At 37.2% G+C, this 19,523-nt stretch overlaps 1 protein-coding gene across 1 annotated transcript; it reads left to right on the top strand.

Moving 5' to 3' along the window:
- Window positions 1-17,394: 17,394 nt before the first annotated feature.
- On the top strand, window positions 17,395-18,330 carry LOC110542870 (olfactory receptor 4N5). Its single transcript, XM_021629357.2, has one exon. It carries the CDS (start codon window positions 17,395-17,397, stop codon window positions 18,319-18,321), a length of 927 nt encoding a protein of 308 aa, XP_021485032.1. The 3' UTR covers window positions 18,322-18,330.
- Window positions 18,331-19,523: the final 1,193 nt, after the last annotated feature.

The following is a 19,523-nucleotide window of genomic DNA, read 5'->3' as shown; positions in this document are numbered from 1 at the left end:
TTGAAAAGATAAACAAAATTGCCAAAAACCTTAACCAAGTAAAGAGAGAGATAAATACACACATTTATGAAATCAGGAACATTAAAACAGATTAAAACGAAATTCAGAATGTCATGAGGACATATCATTAAAAACTGATTTTCCACTGAATTGGACAACTGAAAAAGAAGTAAGTGGAACTATTTCATTTGCATTATCCACAAAAATAAATATGTGGTGTGGTAGACTGAATGAGATATCCCTGTATTCTTGTGCATATGAATGCTTTGTCCCTTGTCTTTGGTATCTTTTGCAGAGGTTTAGGAGGGATAGCCTTGCTGGAGGAAGTATGCCACTGGATACATGCTTTGATAGTTTAAAGACCTGTGCCACTCCCAGCCTGCTTCTGCTTTCTGCATGTGATTAGAGATGTGAGCCCTCAGCTTCCGCTCCAATCATCATGTCTGCTGTGGCATGTCTTGTTTCCCGATTCTAATGGACTCTTATCATTCTGGAACCATAAGCCAAATAAACCCTTCCTTCAATTAGTTTCCTGGATCATGGTATTTTCTCTTAACAATAGAAGAGTAACTGATACACAGATTGGTACCAAAATTGTGGGGTATTACTTTTACAGACCTCCACATGTGATTTTTTTCAGAATAATGTAAAAGGCTTTGAAACTATTAATTAGAAAATCAGTTGAACACTGTAAGTGGTACTCAATTGGCCATTCTAGTAGTAATTTGGAAGACAGCAGTTTTAAGATCTTTGTCACTGTGAAGGTGCTCTAGAGTTTTCAGAAAGGAAGACTGTTAGCAACTAGATAAAAATAACCAATGACTGGCCCAGCTTGAGACCCATGCCATAGAGAGAGCCCACCCCTGACACAATTAAAGAGAATTCAGTTACCCAGCAACTGAAGGAAACATATGCAGAGACCCACAGCCAAACATTAGGCAGAGCTTAGGGAATCCTGTGAAAGATGGGGAAAGAAGGATTGAAGGAGTCAGAGGGGCCAAGGATACACACACAAAAATCCTACAAAATTAACTGACCTGGGACATAGGGGCTTACAGAGACGGAACTGCCAGAGAGCATGCATGGGAAGGACGTAGGTCCTCTGCAAATATGTAAGAATGGTACATCTTGGTCTTCATGTGGGGCTTCTAATAGCAGCGGCAGGAGCTGTGTCTGACTCTGTTGCCTGCCTTTGGACCATTTTCCCTAACTGGGCAGCCTAATATTATGGGAGGCCTATCCTTTTCGGAGGAAAAAGGGAAGACTGTGGGAATAGGGCAGAGTTGAGGTGAGAGGGAGAGAGTGGGAAGACAGGAGGTAAAGGAAGCTGCAATTTAATGGAAAGTAAGTAAGTTAATTCTTAAAGATTGCAGAATTATGGAATGTGGTCCCAACAATACAGGGATAATAAATTTTAGGAGGATTCTTTTTCTTTTTAAATAAAATCAGATCATGACTTTGTGAATCTTAGAAGTATTACCAAGATCATAGTAATATATCTAAACAGTGCCAAAATTCTGAATCTCCAGAAGGTTTAAAATTTATAGATTCTTCAGTTCTATTTTTAACATTTTTTTGCAGTTTTTCCAGTGACCATGGTAGTCCTCACAATAATTACATTTTTCCTTTCTGAGTAAATTACTTGAATTTTGTTCTATATTATTGTACTGTGTAATTGAAACATTTAGCATATGTTATTAAACTAAACTGAGTATATAAGTTAAATAAAATTATTTCTTAAAGCCAAAATAAATATTCAATTTTAGAAAGAATTTACTCAAGACTTTTCTCTGATACTATATTTAGAGAAATTAGTATTTTTATGTTCTGTGTGTCTTTAGATTTTTTGGTTTTTATAATTGAATTTGTGTATTTGTCTTTGATGCTCAACACTTTACAGGAAGAAATTGTGTAGGAAAGTGTTTGCTTTGGTACACTGTGCATCCTGCAGCCCTCTCTTTTGTTTTAGTTGTATGTTTGTTTTTTTTTAAATAAAGATTTCTCCATGAATAGTCCTTGGTTGGAGTATGAGTCTCTGGGAAGTTCCCTGTTTTCAAATTTTCTTGTTCTATTGCCCTCCTTGTGGAGACCCTGTCCTCTCCAGCTCTTACTATTTCCCACTTCTTACATGAAATTCCATTCACTCTGCCTGTCAGTTGCCCATCAGGCTCAGCATCTGCTTTGATAGTCTGTAGGGCAGAGGCTTTCAGAGGCCCTCTGTGGCAGGTTCCTAGTTTGTTTCCTGTTTTCTTCTTCTGGATTTCAGAAGCCCTCTGTAGAAGGTTCCTAGGTTGTTTCCTGTTTTCTTCTTCTTCTGATGTCCATCCTCTTTGCCTTTCAGGATGGGGATTGACCGCCTATTCATGGAGATAACCTAGAACCCCTGCACAGATGTAGCCCATGGCAGTTCAGTGTCCAAGTAGGTTATATAGTAATGGGAAGAGGGACTGCCTCTGACATAATCTGATTGGCCTGCTCTTTGATCACCTCCCCCTGAGGGGGGAGCAGCCTTACCAGGCCACAGTAGAGGACAATGCAACCACTTTTGATGAGAACTGATAGACTAAGATCAGAAAGGAGAGGAAGACCTCCCCTATCAGTGGACTTGGGGAGTGGCATACATGCAGAAAGGGGAGGGAGGGTGGGATTGGCAGGGGAGGAGGGAGGGGCTTTGGGGGGATATAAAATGAATAAAGTGTAATTAATAAAAAATTTAAAAAAAGATTTCTCTACTTCAAAAGTCTGTTACTTTTAGGTTGCACAGATTTCTGTAATGAATCTATTCTTTACTTGACCTTCACTGTTGAGTGATAGTGTACTTGCAATTGAATTCTAAATTGACAGTACAGAATCTTCTCCATTGATGACGGGGGCACAACTCAATAAACCCACTGTGAATTGAAAATACCATAAGTCAAAAATTTATTTAACCTTTCATTATTCCCTCCAGTTCCTTTGTTACCTTTACTTCTATTACTTCCCAAACAATTTCTTTTGTAAAGTAGAAGCACAATATTTGAATCTAGAAAATGTCTGAAGGGGGGGCGGAGCCAAGATGGCGACTAGCACACACAGTTTCTGAGCGGTGGGATACCTGATCTTCTGAGTTGGAGAATGGAAGGACCCCCAACCCAGGAAAACCACAGCGAGGCTTTCTGAACACCAGAGAACATCGCAGGAGGTGAAAACTTTGGCCTCAGGTCACCCGGAGACTTGCTTGGGGAAGGAGAGAAACGATCCTTTGTTCTTGCGGCACTCCCTTCCCCCAGACCTCCTTCCTCCTCGGCACAGCGGCACAGCGGACTCATCTTTCTCAGCGCAGACCTAACTGCCTGGGGTATACAGCCGCTGAGATGGAGCCCCAAGCACTTTAGCGGTAGACAAAAGCCAGCAGTACGTGCCCCGGACTCCCAGATTCGCGCAGCGGCTGTGCCATCCTCCCAGGGCACGAATCTGCTAGACACCATACTAGCTCCGCAGGATCGCCATCACTGACGGTGCGGCCCGCCCAATCCCACAGTGACAGAGAATACGCTATATACTCACCAAAACCAGGCAGAAACGTCATACAACCTGGACACACCAGGCGCTGGGCCTCCCAAGCTTGGAGAGCACAACGAAGAGATCCCAGGACTTCCCAGAAAGCTTTGGGACTAGCAACCCAGTCTCCAGTTACAGGGGGACGTGGAGGCGGAGCAGCACTGAACTGGCGGGGCACCACAGCCCTCCAGATTAAGACTAACCAGGGCCAAACCAGAGAACAGAGAGCCTGGTTACCCCATCCCTGCTGAAGTGACCACCCTGAAATCTCCAGCTGCAGCAAGACCTCAGAACCTGGCAGTGACAGCAGCACAGAACTGGCGGAGCACATCAAAGAAGCAGGGCCAAACCAGAGAGCAGAGAGCCCCGGATACCACAATCTCTGCCAAGAGACCTGCCTGTAAGTGAGTGCATCCTTGAGAATCTGCAGTTCCCCAGATCCTGGGTCCTTCTAAATCAGAAGCCAGGCATCGAACCCCCCTCCCACCCACATACCCACTTTGGGAAACAGAGGGGCACTAGGGGCATTGAAGTTCCTGCCCTGTGGGCCTGATTGAGGAGCTAAGACAGTTAATGCCAGAAATTGCGCTGCAATCATAATTAGCGCCTGCGACATATACAGTGCAGAGCCCCTCCCACACACTCAAGGGTTCAACATTAGCCATCACTCTGTCCCTCGAGAAACTCATCCACGCACACTTACACAAACAGACACGCACGCGCGCGCGCGCACACACACACACACACACACACACACACACACGCTTGCATTTGCCCCGTTTGCGCCTGCGTACTTTCCTCCCACAGGTACAGCTAGTCCTCAGCACACGCTGAGAGTGCTCAGCTTCCTGAAGAACTCTCCAGACACCAGAGAGAGACAGCACCAGTCTGATCTGCAGAATCCAAAAACAAACAGGGAAGGTTTCAGATAAGCCAATGGCCAGAGGTAGGCGAAAGAACACTTCCAACATAAATCAGGACATCATGACTTCACCAGCAAACGCCAAAATCGGTGGATACACCAATTCAGCAGAAGCACAGGAAAATGATTTTAAAGCCATGCTTGCCCAATTATTTGAGGCTCATAAGGAGGAAATGAACAAGTCTTTCAAAGAGATGGCCAGTCAATTGGAGGCAAAGAAAGAAGAAATAGACAATATCCTTAAAGAAACACAGGCAAACATAGCCAAACAAATAGATACACAAGTAGAGGAAAAATTAGTGGCATATAAGAAGGAAATGAAAAAAGAAATAGAGGCCATCGTAGAGAGACAGGAATCCAAATTCAAACACATGAAAGAAATGATGCAAGGCATGAAAACAGAATTAGAATCAATAAAGAAAACACAAAATGAGAAAACCCTTGAGCTGGAGAACTTGGAGAAAAGATCAGGAACAACAAAAGTAAGCATCACCAACAGAATACAAGAGATGGAAGAGAGAATCTCTGGAGCTGAAGACACACTTGCAGAAATGGATACTTCTCTCAAAGAAAAAGTAAAATCAGAAAAGTTCCAATCACAAAATATCCAAGAAATCAAGGATGCTATGAAAAGACAAAATCTAAGAATAATAGGAATTCACGAAAAAGAAGACTCCAGACTCCAAGGTCCAGAAAATATTTTCAAGAAAATCATAGAAGAAAATTTTCCCAACTTAAAGAAAGAGATGTCCATAAATATACAAGAGGCCTACAGAACTCCAAATAGACTAGACCAGAAAAGAAACACATCACGTCACATCATAGTCAAAACACTAAATCTACAGAACAAAGAAAAGATATTAAAAGCAGCAAGGGAAAAAGGCCAAGTAACATATGAAGGTAGACCTATCAGAATCACGCCGGACTTCTCATCAGAAACTATGAAAGCCAGAAGGGCTTGGGCAAGTATCATGGAGACTCTAAGAGATCACAAATGTCAACCCAGACTACTATACCCTGCAAAGCTTTCAATCAACATAGATGGAGAAAACAAAATATTCCATGACAAAACTAAATTTATACAATATCTACACAGCAAACCATCCCTACAGAAGATACTAGAAGGAAAACTCCAATCCAATGAAAACAAATTCACCCAAGAAAACAGGGCATACAGATAATTTCCCAACAAAAATGAAAAGAAAACAAGCAATGAAACAGGGTTAGATCATCGACTCCATTACAAAAGGAACTAACATGCATTGGTCACTATTATCTATCAATATCAATGGACTCAACTCACCAATAAAAAGACACAGGCTAACAGAATGGTTAAGGAAACAGGATCCAACATTCTGTTGCATCCAAGAAACACACCTATGCAACAAAGACAAACACTACCTCAGAGTAAAGGGCTGGAAAACTGTTTTTCAAGCAAACGGTTCCAGAAAACGAGCTGGAGTAGCCATCCTAATATCTAATAAAATAGACTTTCAACCCAAGTTAATAAAAAAAGATAAGGAGGGCTACTATATTCTCATCAAAGGAAAAATCCACCAAGAGGACATCACAATCTTGAATATCTATGCCCCAAATACAAGAGCACCGACATTCGTAAATGAAACATTATTAAAGCTTAAATCATACATTGATCCTAATACCTTAATAGTCGGAGACTTCAACACTCCGCTCTCACCAAGGGACAGATCAACTAGACAGACACCAAATAGGGAAATAAAAGCACTCACAGAATCCCTAAATCAAATGGACCTAATAGACGTCTACAGATCATTTCACCCAAACTCAAAAGAGTACACCTTCTTTTCAGCACCACATGGAACCTTTTCCAAAATAGACCATATAGTGGGCCACAAAGCAAGCCTCAACAGATACAAAAGGATTGAAATAATCCCTTGTATACTATCTGACCACCATGGACTAAAGCTCGACCTCAACAACAACAGAAACAACAAAAAGCCGACACGCACATGGAAACTGAACAACTTACTACTCAATGACAGCTGGGTTAAGGAAGAAATAAAGAAAGAAATTAAAGACTTCCTAGAATTCAATGAAAAGGAAGGCACAACATACCCAAATTTATGGGACACATTGAAAGCAGTGCTCAGAGGAAAATTTATAGCACTAAGTGCCTGAAAGAAGAAATTCGTAACATCACATACAAACAACTTAATGGCCCAACTGAAAACCCTAGAAAAAAAAGAAGCAGATACACCCAAGAGGAGCAGATGGCTGGAAATAATCAAACTAAGGGCTGAAATCAATCAACTAGAAACAAATAAAACTATCCAAAGAATCGATGAAACAAAAAGCTGGTTCTTTGAGAAAATCAACAAGATAGACAAACCCTTAGCCAAACTAACTAAAAAGCAGAGAGAAACTATCCAGATCAGCAAAATCAGAAATGAAAATGGGGACATAACCACAGACATTGAGGAAATCCAAACAATTATTAGGTCATACTACAAAAGCCTATATGCCACAAAATTTGAGAATCTGAATGAAATGGATAATTTTCTTGAAAGATTCCATCTACCAAAACTAAGTCAAGATCAGGTAGAAAGACTGAGTAGCCCTATATCTCCCAAGGAAATCGAAGCAGTTATTAACAGTCTCCCCTCCAAAAAAAGCCCTGGACCAGATGGCTTCAGCACAGAATTCTACAAGACCTTCAAAGAAGTGCTAACTCCAATTCTCCTCAAGCTATTCCACAAAATAGAAACAAAAGGAACACTACCAAACTCATTCTATGAAGCCACAGTCACCTTAATACCTAAACCACACAAAGACCCAACAAAAAAAGAGAACTTCAGGCCTATCTCTCTTATGAACATTGACGCAAAAATACTTAATAAAATACTTGCAAACCGAATCCAAGAACACATCAAAGATATCATCCACCATGACCAAGTAGGCTTCATCCCAGGCATGCAAGGGTGGTTCAACATACGGAAATCCATCAATGTAATCCACCACATAAACAAACTGAAGGAGAAAAACCACATGATCATCTCCTTAGACGCCGAAAAAGCATTTGACAAAGTCCAACACCCATTCATGTTTAAAGTCTTGGAGAGATCAGGGATACAAGGCACATACCTAAACATAGTAAAGGCAATATATAGCAAGCCTATAGCTAACATCAAACTCAATGGAGAGAAACTTAAATCAATCCCACTGAAATCAGGGACAAGACAAGGCTGTCCATTGTCCCCATATCTCTTCAACATAGTACTTGAAGTCCTAGCCAGAGCAATAAGACAACTAAAGGAGATCAAGGGGATACAAATCGGAAAGGAAGAGGTCAAAGTGTCACTATTTGCAGATGATATGATAGTATACATGAGCGACCCCAAAAATTCAACCAGAGAACTCCTTCAGCTGATAAACACCTTCAGCAAAGTGGCAGGATACAAAATCAACTCAAAAAAATCAGAAGCCCTCCTATATACCAAAGACAAAAAGGCTGAGAAAGAAATTAGGGAAACAACACCCTTCACAATAGCCACTAATAACATAAAGTACCTTGGTGTGACTCTAACCAAGCAAGTGAAAGACCTGTTTGAGAAAAACTTCAAGTCTCTGAAGAAAGAAATCGAAGAAGATATCAGAAGATGGAAAGATCTCCCATGCTCATGGATTGGTAGGATTAACATTGTGAAAATGGCCATACTGCCAAAAGCAATCTACAGATTCAATGCAATTCCCATGAAAATACCAACTCAATTCTTTACAGACCTTGAAAAAAAGATTCTCAGCTTCATATGGAGAAACAAAAAACCCAGAATCTCCAAAACGATCCTGTACAACAACAGATCATCTGGAGGTATCTCCATTCCTGATCTCAAGCTGTACTACAGGGCAACAGTAATAAAAACTGCATGGTATTGGCATAGAAACAGAAAGGAGGATCAATGGAACCGCATAGAAGACCCAGAACTAAATCCACACACCTATGAATACTCGACAAAGAAGCCAATTCTATTCAATGGAAAAAAGACAGCATCTTCAACAAATGGTGCTGGACCAACTGGATGTCTACATGCAGAAAAATGAAAATAGATCCATATTTATCACCCTGCACAAAACTAAAGTCAAAGTGGATCAAGGACCTCAACATAAAACCAGATACCCTAAATCAATTGGAAAAAAAAGTGGGGAACAGCCTAGAACTCATTGGCACAGGAGACAACTTCCTGAACAGAACACCAACAGCATAGGCTCTAAGAGCAACAATCAATAAATGGGACCTCATGAAACTGAAAAGTTTCTGTAAAGCAAAGGATACCATCATCAAAACAAAACGACTGCCTACAGATTGGGAAAGAATCTTCACTAACCCTTTATCTGACAGAGGACTAATATCCAGTATATAGAAAGAACTAAAGAAGCTGAAAAGCAGCAATCCAAGTAATCCAATTAAAAAATGGGGAACAGAGCTAAACAGAGAATTCTCGACAGAGGAATATCGAATGGCAGAAAAACACTTAAAGAAATGCTCATCCTCATTAGCCATCAGGGAAATGCAAATCAAAACGACCCTGAGATATCACCTTACACCCATCAGAATGGCCAAGATGAAAAACTCAAGCGATAACACATGCTGGAGAGGATGTGGAGAAAGGGGAACCCTCCTCCACTGCTGGTGGGAATGTAAACTGGTACAACCACTCTGGAAAGATATCTGGCGCTTTCTAAGACAAATAGGAATAGTGCTTCCTCCAGACCCAGCTATACCACTGCTAGGTATATACCCAAAGTTTGTTCAAGTACACAAAAAGGACACTTGCTCAATCATGTTTATAGCAGCTCTATTTGTAATAGCCAGAACCTGGAAACAACCCAGATGTCCATCAACGCTGGAATGGGTACAGAAATTGTGGTATTTTTATACAATGGAATACTACTCAGCAATCAAAAAGGAGGAAATCATGAAATTTGCAGGCAAATGGTGGGATCTAGAAAAGATCATTCTGAGTGAAATATCCCAGAAGGAGAAAGACAAACATGGGATATACTCACTTATATAGATCTATAAGATATGATAAACATAATGAAATCTATACACCTAAAAAAGATAATCAATTGAGTGGACATGGGGTAAGATGATCAATCCTCATTTAGAAAGACAGATGGGATGTGCATTGAACGTATGACAGGAGTCTACTGAGTGCATCTGAAAGACTCTAACTAGCAGTGTTTTCAAAGCAAAGACTCATGACCAAACCTTTGGCAGAGTACAGGGAATCATAAGAAAGAAGGGGAGTTAGTATGATAGGGAAAGGATAGGAGCTCCACAAGGACCAAATGTATCTGGGCACAGGGTCTTTTCTGAGACTGACATTCAACCAAGGACCATGTATGGATATAACCTAGAACCTCCACTCAGATGTAGCCTGTGGTAGCTCAGTAACCAATTGGTTTCCCAAAGTGAGGGGAACAGGGACTATTTCTAACAGGAACTCAATGACTGGCTCTTTGGTCTCCCCACCCCCGAAGGGAGGAGCAGTCCTGTTAGGCCACAGAGGAGGGCTTTGCAGCCAGTCCTGAAGATACCTGATAAAACAGGATCAGATGAATGGGGAGGAGGTCCCCCCTATCAGTGGACTTGGAAAGGGGCACGATGGAGATGAGGGAGGGAGGGAGGGACTGGGATGGAATGAGGGATCGGGACATGGCTGGGATACAGAGTTAATAAAATGTAACTGATAAAAATAAATAAAAAAAAAGAAAACAAAAATAATCATCAAAATATGTCTTCATTTTATTTTGAATTTATACCACTTCAAAAGTTTATACCAGTTCAATAAAATGTTTTATTCCTCAAAAAAAAAAAAAAAGAAAATGTCTGAGCATTTAAGAAGTAACATTTAAGAAGTATTTTTTCCAGAGGTTAATCTTTTCTTTCTATTAAAAAGGCAACAGTGTGAACTTTCTTTTTTTTTTTTTCACAGTCAAATTGGAAGGTTATCTTTTTTCTGGAATTGTTTCTTCTGAAGAGTTGCTTTTTCAGATGTGGAGGACACCTGTCTGCAGAATAAAACTGATCATGTTTTTCTACAGTTGCAGTTGAATAAAATAAACATTGGAAAAAATAAAAAAAAAACTATTAGAAAATTTGCAGCAAAATGTGATTATATATTATTTATAAAGAACTTTCTTTTTGAATAAATCTCATTTTAATATTTTAATGTTATACAAATCACATATAATCACAATACCAAATTGCATTTATTTTAGCAGCATGTGTATTATGTTATTATTTTTTGCTTGTTAATTAAATTTTTATTTTTTAATATAAAAAAAGGCAACAGTGTAATCAGTAGGCTAGGGTCAGAGGGAGGGGGGAAGACGTCCCTTCTCAGTGAACTTTGGGAGGGGCTTGGGAGGAGATGAGGGAGGAAGAGTGGGATTGGGTGGGGAAGAGAGAGGGGCTACAGCTGGGCTACAAAGTGAATAAACCGTAATTAATAAAACAAATTAATTAATAAAAAAACGTTCCTCATAGTTTGGGGGAAAAAAAGTGATACTTTCTGCCCTTATCCAATGAACTTAATTGTGGCTAAACTTAAAACAGAATGAACTGAATATATTTCACCACAATGTATCCCACTCGGGACACCTGTTTTCTCCACAAGCCCTACCCAGGCCAACAGGGAACCCTGGGTCACACATCCAGTCTCATGCCTAGTCTGGCCTCCACTGCCTGTGCTACCCCAAACTCTAGGTGTCTTCAAGGATCCTCCCTGCCTGTGTAAAACCCACAGCCCCTCCCGTGCCACGTTTAACCTCTACACCCAACCACACCCTGCACATCGAAGGTCGGGAGGGGTACTTCTGCTTCATGCTGCCTCAAAGCCCCCTCCTCAACCCTCACCCCAAATCTCCAGCATCAGACCAGGTTACACATACAAGCTCCCCATGTACACGTGACTTGGTCCCACAGAAGCCATAGCCAGCTTCTAGAGAAGTTCATGAAACTGAGTAGGAGCTTAAGTTTCCCAGACGGGAGCGAGCAAGAGTTCTTAAAGTGAGAGGACAGGCTTCACTCACAAGCTGTGGTTCCCTACACTAAGATGGTCTCTGGGGTTAGTAGAGGGAAGCAAGAGAAACACGTGTTTTTAGGACAGGGCGCAAGGGTGACTCTAAGCATTTTTTTATACTTGTCTTTCCTTGTGTTTAATTTGCTCTTTCATTCCAGTTTTCCTGCGTTTCTAAATTTCTGGATATTTATTTCATACATTTTCATATAGGAATAGTGATGTAAGCATAAAGTTATTTATTGTCAGCAGAGAAATGTTATGTATTTCAACACAGTCTCTGCTAAGGGGAAGTGTTAAATAAAAAAAAAAAAAGTTCCGGATGTACTTGCTTCAATTAACTTTTAAATATTACTGCGCCCATGGCTAAACTGGAAAAAATTTAAATAAAGCTATATGTGTGTTGCATTTATTTTTTAATTAATTTTATATTTGTTTACATCCAAAACACTCACTGAAATTCAAAATCATTTAAATTAATAAGAAAAATTAAAACAAAAATTTTTATTAAATATTTATTAATAAATAGTTTGCTCTTATGTATTCTTTAAATCTTTTAAATTAAAATGTTTTCATACAATACATTTTGACCATGTTTTCTGTTTCACAATACCTCTCAGACTCTCCTTATATCCCTTACTACCAAATTCTCTCTCTCTCTCTAAGCAATGACCCAGTGACAAAAATTCAAAAACGTTAAAAACAAGAAAAAAAAAACACAAATACAAAAATCTAAACAAATGAAGAACCAATAAGACCCAAAAAAAATGCCAAAATCAAGCAAAATGAAAGAAAAGTCTACTATTCTTTTACTGAGAAAGAGAAACACATGAATCACACATCCCAAAGTTAATAGAAATATGTTCAAAACAGAAATGAATATATGTTAATGCTACTATTAAAGCAAATTATTTTATTTTATTTTTTTGTTTCAGAGGACATTCCAAGAGGAACTGAACTGCAATTACCGTAAGGTCCTTTATTGAAGAACAGCATTCCTTTAAAAAAAATGATACATTATACAAGATACATTCTCTTTCTCTTCACCTAATATATGCATATTCTAGTATACTTATTATTGAGTAAGTCTCATTAAATAACTTCTTCATAAACATGAATAGACTATTATGCACATGGAAAGTTTGTTTGTTTTCCCTTGTGAACATTAAGTGCCATAACATTATAGCTGTGTGTGATAACTGGGGAATTTAAAACCTTATCAGAAACTGTGATGTCTTAGATGCATCTTCCTGGATTGTCTAATACTTAGACTGTCCCCGTGATTGCTGCACCTGTTTGAGTTGTTGTTCTATTAATTCCCTTTTGTATTAAACAGGTGCTAATAAAATCCCCAAGCACATTTTGTTTTGCATTGCAAATATGATGAGAATATTTCACAATTTAAAGATTTATGAACACGAGAAAACCTATTTAAGGAAAACTTTTACATGATCAGTTGATTTTTTTTCCCATGGATGGAAAAGGATAGCTACTTGTTTGAAAACACTGGACTTCTATTAAGGTGAAATCTTCTTGTCATTCATTATATTTAAAAATATATAGAGAAATAAGAAATAGAAAAACAATTATATTTTTTCTATAACTAGTCTTGCCTTGAAATTCATGAGAGCAGATCAATACTGCTCAAACATAATAAGACTGAACGCCAAATTCAGCTACTTCCTACCCTCTCATTAAATAATGCTCCTGCAACATCTGATGCTCAGGATTAAAAAGGCCAACATTTTATTATAAACAAGTATAAATAACAGTATCTGTGGTATCCCCAAACTTAACTTTAATTTGAACCTAATATAAATGACTGATCTGTCCCAATACTAAACTAAAATAAAATAATAAAGAGATTAGCATCACTTTTATCGGAAAATGTAAGCTTAAACTTACTTCAAGCTTCACTAATCTCTTGAGTTTGCAAACCACTTTGTATCCCTGCTTATGTGAATTTTTTCTTGTTTTGTACAATGAACCTACTTAGAGCAATATAAGGATCAAACTTGGAGAACTGAAATTAAGAAATAGTAATTTACTTAAATAATTACATATTTGCATAAATCTGAGATCCTGGTATCAACACCAGGACAATCACAGAAAGCCCACTAATACATCCATTTATCATATTGTACTATAATCTACCTCACCGTTGAATTTTTCTTAACTCGGTTTAGACATTGACTGTAACTCTGTTATTTTATTCTGATACTCTCCATTTTTGAAAAAAGCAGGTAATTCATTCTCCTCTATAGATGCAATTGCATGCTTTAAAAATATCCATGTCTTTTCTAAAATTTTATGGTGACTGAATTATAGATAAAACATGTTATTTAGCAAGTATAATAATTAGAGTTCTATTTTGAGGGAGGGGAAAGGCCATCATTTGTTCATAGATGAGCTGGCAGGAAGAAAACTATGGGAAAGAACGGAGAGTAATTCACAAGTAATTTAGACTAAAACAACAATTCAAATAGAATAAAAATCAGAAGAAAAGGTTCAGCACTGACAAGTGAAAGAATCATTTCCAGTTATCAATAAACCCATCAAAATAGACACTTGGATAGTCTTTACTGTGCTCACTCTTCTTTGTAATGGGTAAAGTGATCTAGACCTTACAACCCAAGAAAGATTATGTGTATGTGCGCACATTTAAATCATTTATTTTGTTTTCTGAGAGTATAACCACATCATTTCCTCCTTTGCTTTCCTTTTTCCAAACCTTTGTTCTTTTTTACATTGATAGCCTCTTTTATCATTAATTGTTGTTTGAACACAACTAGCTGGCAAGTGTAGAGATCAAATAAAAAACTATTAACTGAAAGAATATGGAAAAACTGGAAGTATAGAGAAAATAAGAAAGGAGCAGAAAAAATAGAGGAATACATTGAAAGAAAAATAAAGATAAACAATGAAAACAAAAAACCACATGTAAAGGAGTACAAGAAATAAAGTCAGAATTGTCAGGCTCAAATGGAAAAAAGAAGGACCATTCCTTGGCTTCAGGAATGAGAGGGTGCTATGTTGCCTGACAATGTTCATGTGAATAAACTCTGAGGGAAGCAGGTGTTGAATCTTCTGCTCATGCATGCTAAACGCCTATTGTTTTATCAGTTGAAACAAACAAATTTAAAAAGTGCAAAGAACTGAGGCTTCTATTTTAACCTATCCTAACAATCCTTCATCATCTCAGGTGACTGGAATAAATCACCCACTCCTCTGCAGTACATTCTTTCAGACTTTTCCCCTTTGAACTAATTTTGCACAGAGAAATGTCTATTTATTTCACCTTTATTTTCAGTTACTAGGATCAGCACAATTTGAGAATCACCAAAACACACACAAAAATGGGAACAGAAGAAGACAAGAGGTTGGTCAAGATATTAAATAACATAAAATTCCATCTGATAGGCAACACGGATTAAGGCAGATACAGAAAAAAAGGAAGGAGGGAGTGACCACTTTCAGTCACACTCGAGTCTTCAAATTATGAATCTAGGGAAGAGCCAGAGGATTAACTATGTATCAGAATTGTAATGTCACAATGTATAAATAGAAAAGAGGGCTTTGAAGTTACTTTTCTGAGAGATTTTTACAGGCAGAGTGTACCATACAAATAATGCTCAGCAGATGTACAAATACATAAGTGACAAAAAAGCTCTTCAATGAATTCAAAGAGAATCAAGGAAAAGATTTTTTCCTCATTCAGTTTGTCTACACTTACTATGTATGTGATTGTATACTTTTTAGTATGTATTGGTATGTTCAAATATATGTCTATGCATTTTACAAACTTGTTCCATAACATTTGGATATTAAATATATATATTTAATATTGTTTAATTTAATTTAATATTTAAATTAATAAGAAAAATTAAAACAAAAATTTTTATTAAATATTTATTAATAAATAGTTTGCTCTTATGTATTCTTTAAATCTTTTAAATTAAAATGTTTTCATACAATACATTTTGTATACCTATAAGTTAAAATATATGTGTAGTAATACACAATACAAAATTTCTCATGAATTCTCTCTAGGAACTTTTCAAGCTGACTTTTGTTTTCTTTCTTTTCTCTCTTATTAATATTGAAAAATTATTAATAATTTCTGCAAATTATAAACCAAAAAATCAATCCTTTGAAACTTACCCTCGAAATTAAATAGCAACATTAAATATTGTTACCATAATCAGCATTTGATAATAATTCACAATTTAGGTGAGCTCTTTGTTTTATATATTTAAGAACTGTGAATATTTCCAGACTATTTTATTATATTAAAATTATCATGTACATTATAAAGCTCCATTTCAGTTCTGAGCCTAATCAATGCCTGATCAACTTTCTGCCTCTGCGCGTGTTCCATTATGGCATGTTTACATGAATTGCATTTGTTACTATCTCCCTTCAAACACATACTGTTTTAGGTGATCTATGTTTTAGCATTCAGTAATTCATTGATTTATTTGTTTTAAAATTGCTTACATCTCTAACTGTAGAACAACATTATCTTTAGTCCAGTTTCAAGAACATCATTTTGTATGCCACATTATGGTAATTTGTTCAAAGATAAACGTTAGTCTGTCTTCTAAGGCATATACTTTAACACTGGAGCATGCACAATTTCAAACTGTAACTATTAATCAAAATGGTTTTTTAGAATTATGAAATTATAAAATTATGATACAATATAAAACTTTGTTAAAACATAGAGAGAAGTCACATTATTTTATGTACCCAAGTCGGTCTTCATGTGCACATTTCTAGACTGACTACACTGTACTCTGAAGAACAATATTCATATAAAAACTGAATCATAGATTTAAATAACATAAATATAACTCTTAATAAGGAAAAAATTACAGAAACAGAGAAAGAATATTTGATAAACAGTGGCATAATTTGTTGTAACTAAGTAAAATTTCAATAATTTATGAAACAATAATGATGTTTTTAATCTTTAAACAATAAATATGCATTTTTCCCATTACTTGGAAATAACAAAGAGTTTAACTCCTTACATTGTTAAAATTAAAGATTGTTTCTATTTTCCCAATTATTAAAGAACCACATTAGAATATATATTTTTCATGTCTGTTTCCTGCTCTGTTTTATTAGTTGAGAGCATCAAAAATTTTACATTTACTAATGAGAGGTACAATATGCCAAAAATTTTGTGTAAAAGATATCATTTTTGTACCATTCTGAGGTGTAGGAATAAATATATTACAGATAAATCAAAACCAAATGCACCTGGAAAGTGATAATAAGAATTTAGGCACAGAATGTTCATGTAAGTTTTGGGTGGTCAGAAATATAATTAGGAGGACGCCTCTAAGTGAAATGAAGGCATTGAGTTTGTCTGAGATCCTGACAACATGCTTGGAAATCAGAATGCACATGGGCAACAAAGCAAAATGTGATGCAAGCCAGCAAATAAAACATTCAGAAAGGAAATAAGAGCCACAGAAGAAGCATCTCATAGGAATTGAAGGAGAGAAGCAATTTGAAGTGCAGTTTTCTCTGCAATTATACAAAGAAGAAACAAAAGCCAAACAAATATTCTAGCAAAAGACTGAGTTACCACAAACAGGAAAATAACAAAAAGGATAGCTAACATAGCTGTGAAATTTAGCCCATGGTCCTAAAGTTACAGTTATGTAGAAGCATGAGGTTAAATGGAAATGGAAGTGTCTAAAGAAGAGCAGCATCTTAGTGGGATTTAGAAAAGAGGGGTTAGCAGAGTATGGTGCACTGGGTATGGAAAACATTGCTTGCTTTAATGTGGATTTGAGCTGTGAAACAGAAGAAAAGACATGTATAACATGTAACATGTTTTATTCTATAAATTAGGAAGTGATGGAGACCAAGAACAGCTCAGTAGTAACAGAATTCATTCTTCTTGGCCTGACCCAATCTCAAGATACTCAACTCCTGGTCTTTGCACTGCTTTCAGTTTTCTACCTAATAATTCTTCCTGGAAATTTTCTTATCATTTTCACCATTAAATCGGACCCTGGACTCACAGCCCCACTTTACTTCTTCCTGGCAAACTTGGCCTTCCTGGATGCCTCCTACTCTTTCATTGTAGCTCCTAGGATGCTTGTAGATTTCTTCTGTGAGAAAAAAGTCATTTCCTACAAAGGGTGCATTACACAACTCTTCTTTTTGCACTTTCTTGGAGCAGGAGAAATGTTCCTTCTTGTTGTGATGGCCTTTGATCGTTACATTGCTATATGTCGTCCTTTGTACTACTCCACTCTCATGAACCCTAGAGTCTGTTACATATTATTGTTGGCTCTGTGGCTTGGGGGCTTCGCTCATTCCATTGTACAAGTGGCCCTTATCCTGAACTTGCCCTTTTGTGGGCCAAACCAGCTGGATAACTTCTTCTGTGACGTCCCACAGGTCGTTAAGCTAGCCTGCACTGATACTTTCGCAGTGGAACTCCTGATGGTCTCTAACAGTGGTCTGCTTACCCTCTTATGCTTCTTGGGACTTCTGGCCTCCTATGCGGTCATCCTCTACCATGTAAAAGGGCACTCTTCCGAAGGGAAGAGCAAAGCTCTCTCTACATGCACCACCCACATTATAATTGTATTTCTCATGTTTGGGCCTGCCATTTTTATCTACACCCGACCCTTCCAGGTTCTCCAAGCCGACAAAGTTGTCTCTCTCTTCCACACTGTCATCTTTCCCCTGATGAATCCTGTGATCTATACACTTCGCAACCAGGAAGTGAAGACTTCCATGAGGAAGTTGTTAAGTCAGTATGTGGTTTGCTGACTGGATAAAAGAAAGGGGGAGGGAAAGAGGGAGCAGGATACAGCATGGATACAAAGTTAACAAACTGTAACTAATAGTAAAAAAATAAAAAATAAAAGAAGAGAAAACAGAAAAAGAGAGATAATAGTCTAAATTAATTAAACCATGTATTTATGCACACATGGAATCAGTTCCTTAGCAAATACTGTGTTATGTACTTCTACTTTTCCTAAACTGTCCTAAGCACATGGATAAGTACAACTCTAGTTCTCCCAGGGTTATAGTCAAATGATTGAAGCCGAGCCAAACTACTGAACTAGAAAAAAAATCACTAGAATAAGTACTCTGGTATTTTCCAGAATAGTATTATGCTAGCTATAGACCAGAGAGTTGACTTTAGCTTTGTTTGTAAAGGAGATTCTTGAGTGGTACTTAACTGAACTCAGAAGTATTTAGGGGAAGGAAAGCACAATTATGCAACAAAATAAGCATCATAGAAAGCACAGAATCTCAATTTGAAAATTTGGGCACACTTGAAAAGCATAAATGGAATAGAATAGTTAAGATATACTTAAGAGATAGAGAGGTAGAGAATTTAAAGTAGATAAATAAGGACAAAATATTTTAAATTTTAGAATATTTTTAGATAACTAATTGAAATTTTAAAATGATACAATTGAAATATGTAAAGATTATCCATTTTCTATTTAAGGCAAATCCTGAAAATTATAAAAGAATTTGTATGACTAATAAAATATAATTAAATTGAATGTTACCTATGTGTTTTTTCCTGAACAAAATAAATACTTAATTTTGCTAATTAAAGGAACATACAGTTACTATCATATTTACTAGAATATATCATAAACTATTTGTGTATCTTAAAACTTCATTTTTATTTCTCCTATACTAATATTGTAGTAAGGTTGGTTTTTTTTTCCTGTTACTTGATGAATTTCATTGGTGTGATTATTTTGAATTGTATTTCTCATATTTGGTCCTGCCATTTTTATCTACACTAGCCCCGTCCAGCCTCTCCAAGCTGACAAAGTTGTCTAACAATTATTTTTAATCTCAAGAGAGTTTTGAACAAAACAGACGAAGATAACATTCCCTTTGTCTATCATGTGAATTTTAGGAATCAAACTCAGATCATCAAGCTTGGCAGTGTGTGCCTAAGAACCTGAGAAATTTTCCCAGCTCATGGATCACAATTTTTTCAT

Source organism: Meriones unguiculatus, chromosome 4, assembly GCF_030254825.1.
Source record: "Meriones unguiculatus strain TT.TT164.6M chromosome 4, Bangor_MerUng_6.1, whole genome shotgun sequence".
Lineage (NCBI taxonomy): Eukaryota > Metazoa > Chordata > Mammalia > Rodentia > Muridae > Meriones > Meriones unguiculatus.
Note: the sequence above shows the minus strand (reverse complement) of the source record. Positions and strands in the feature narration are given on the sequence as shown.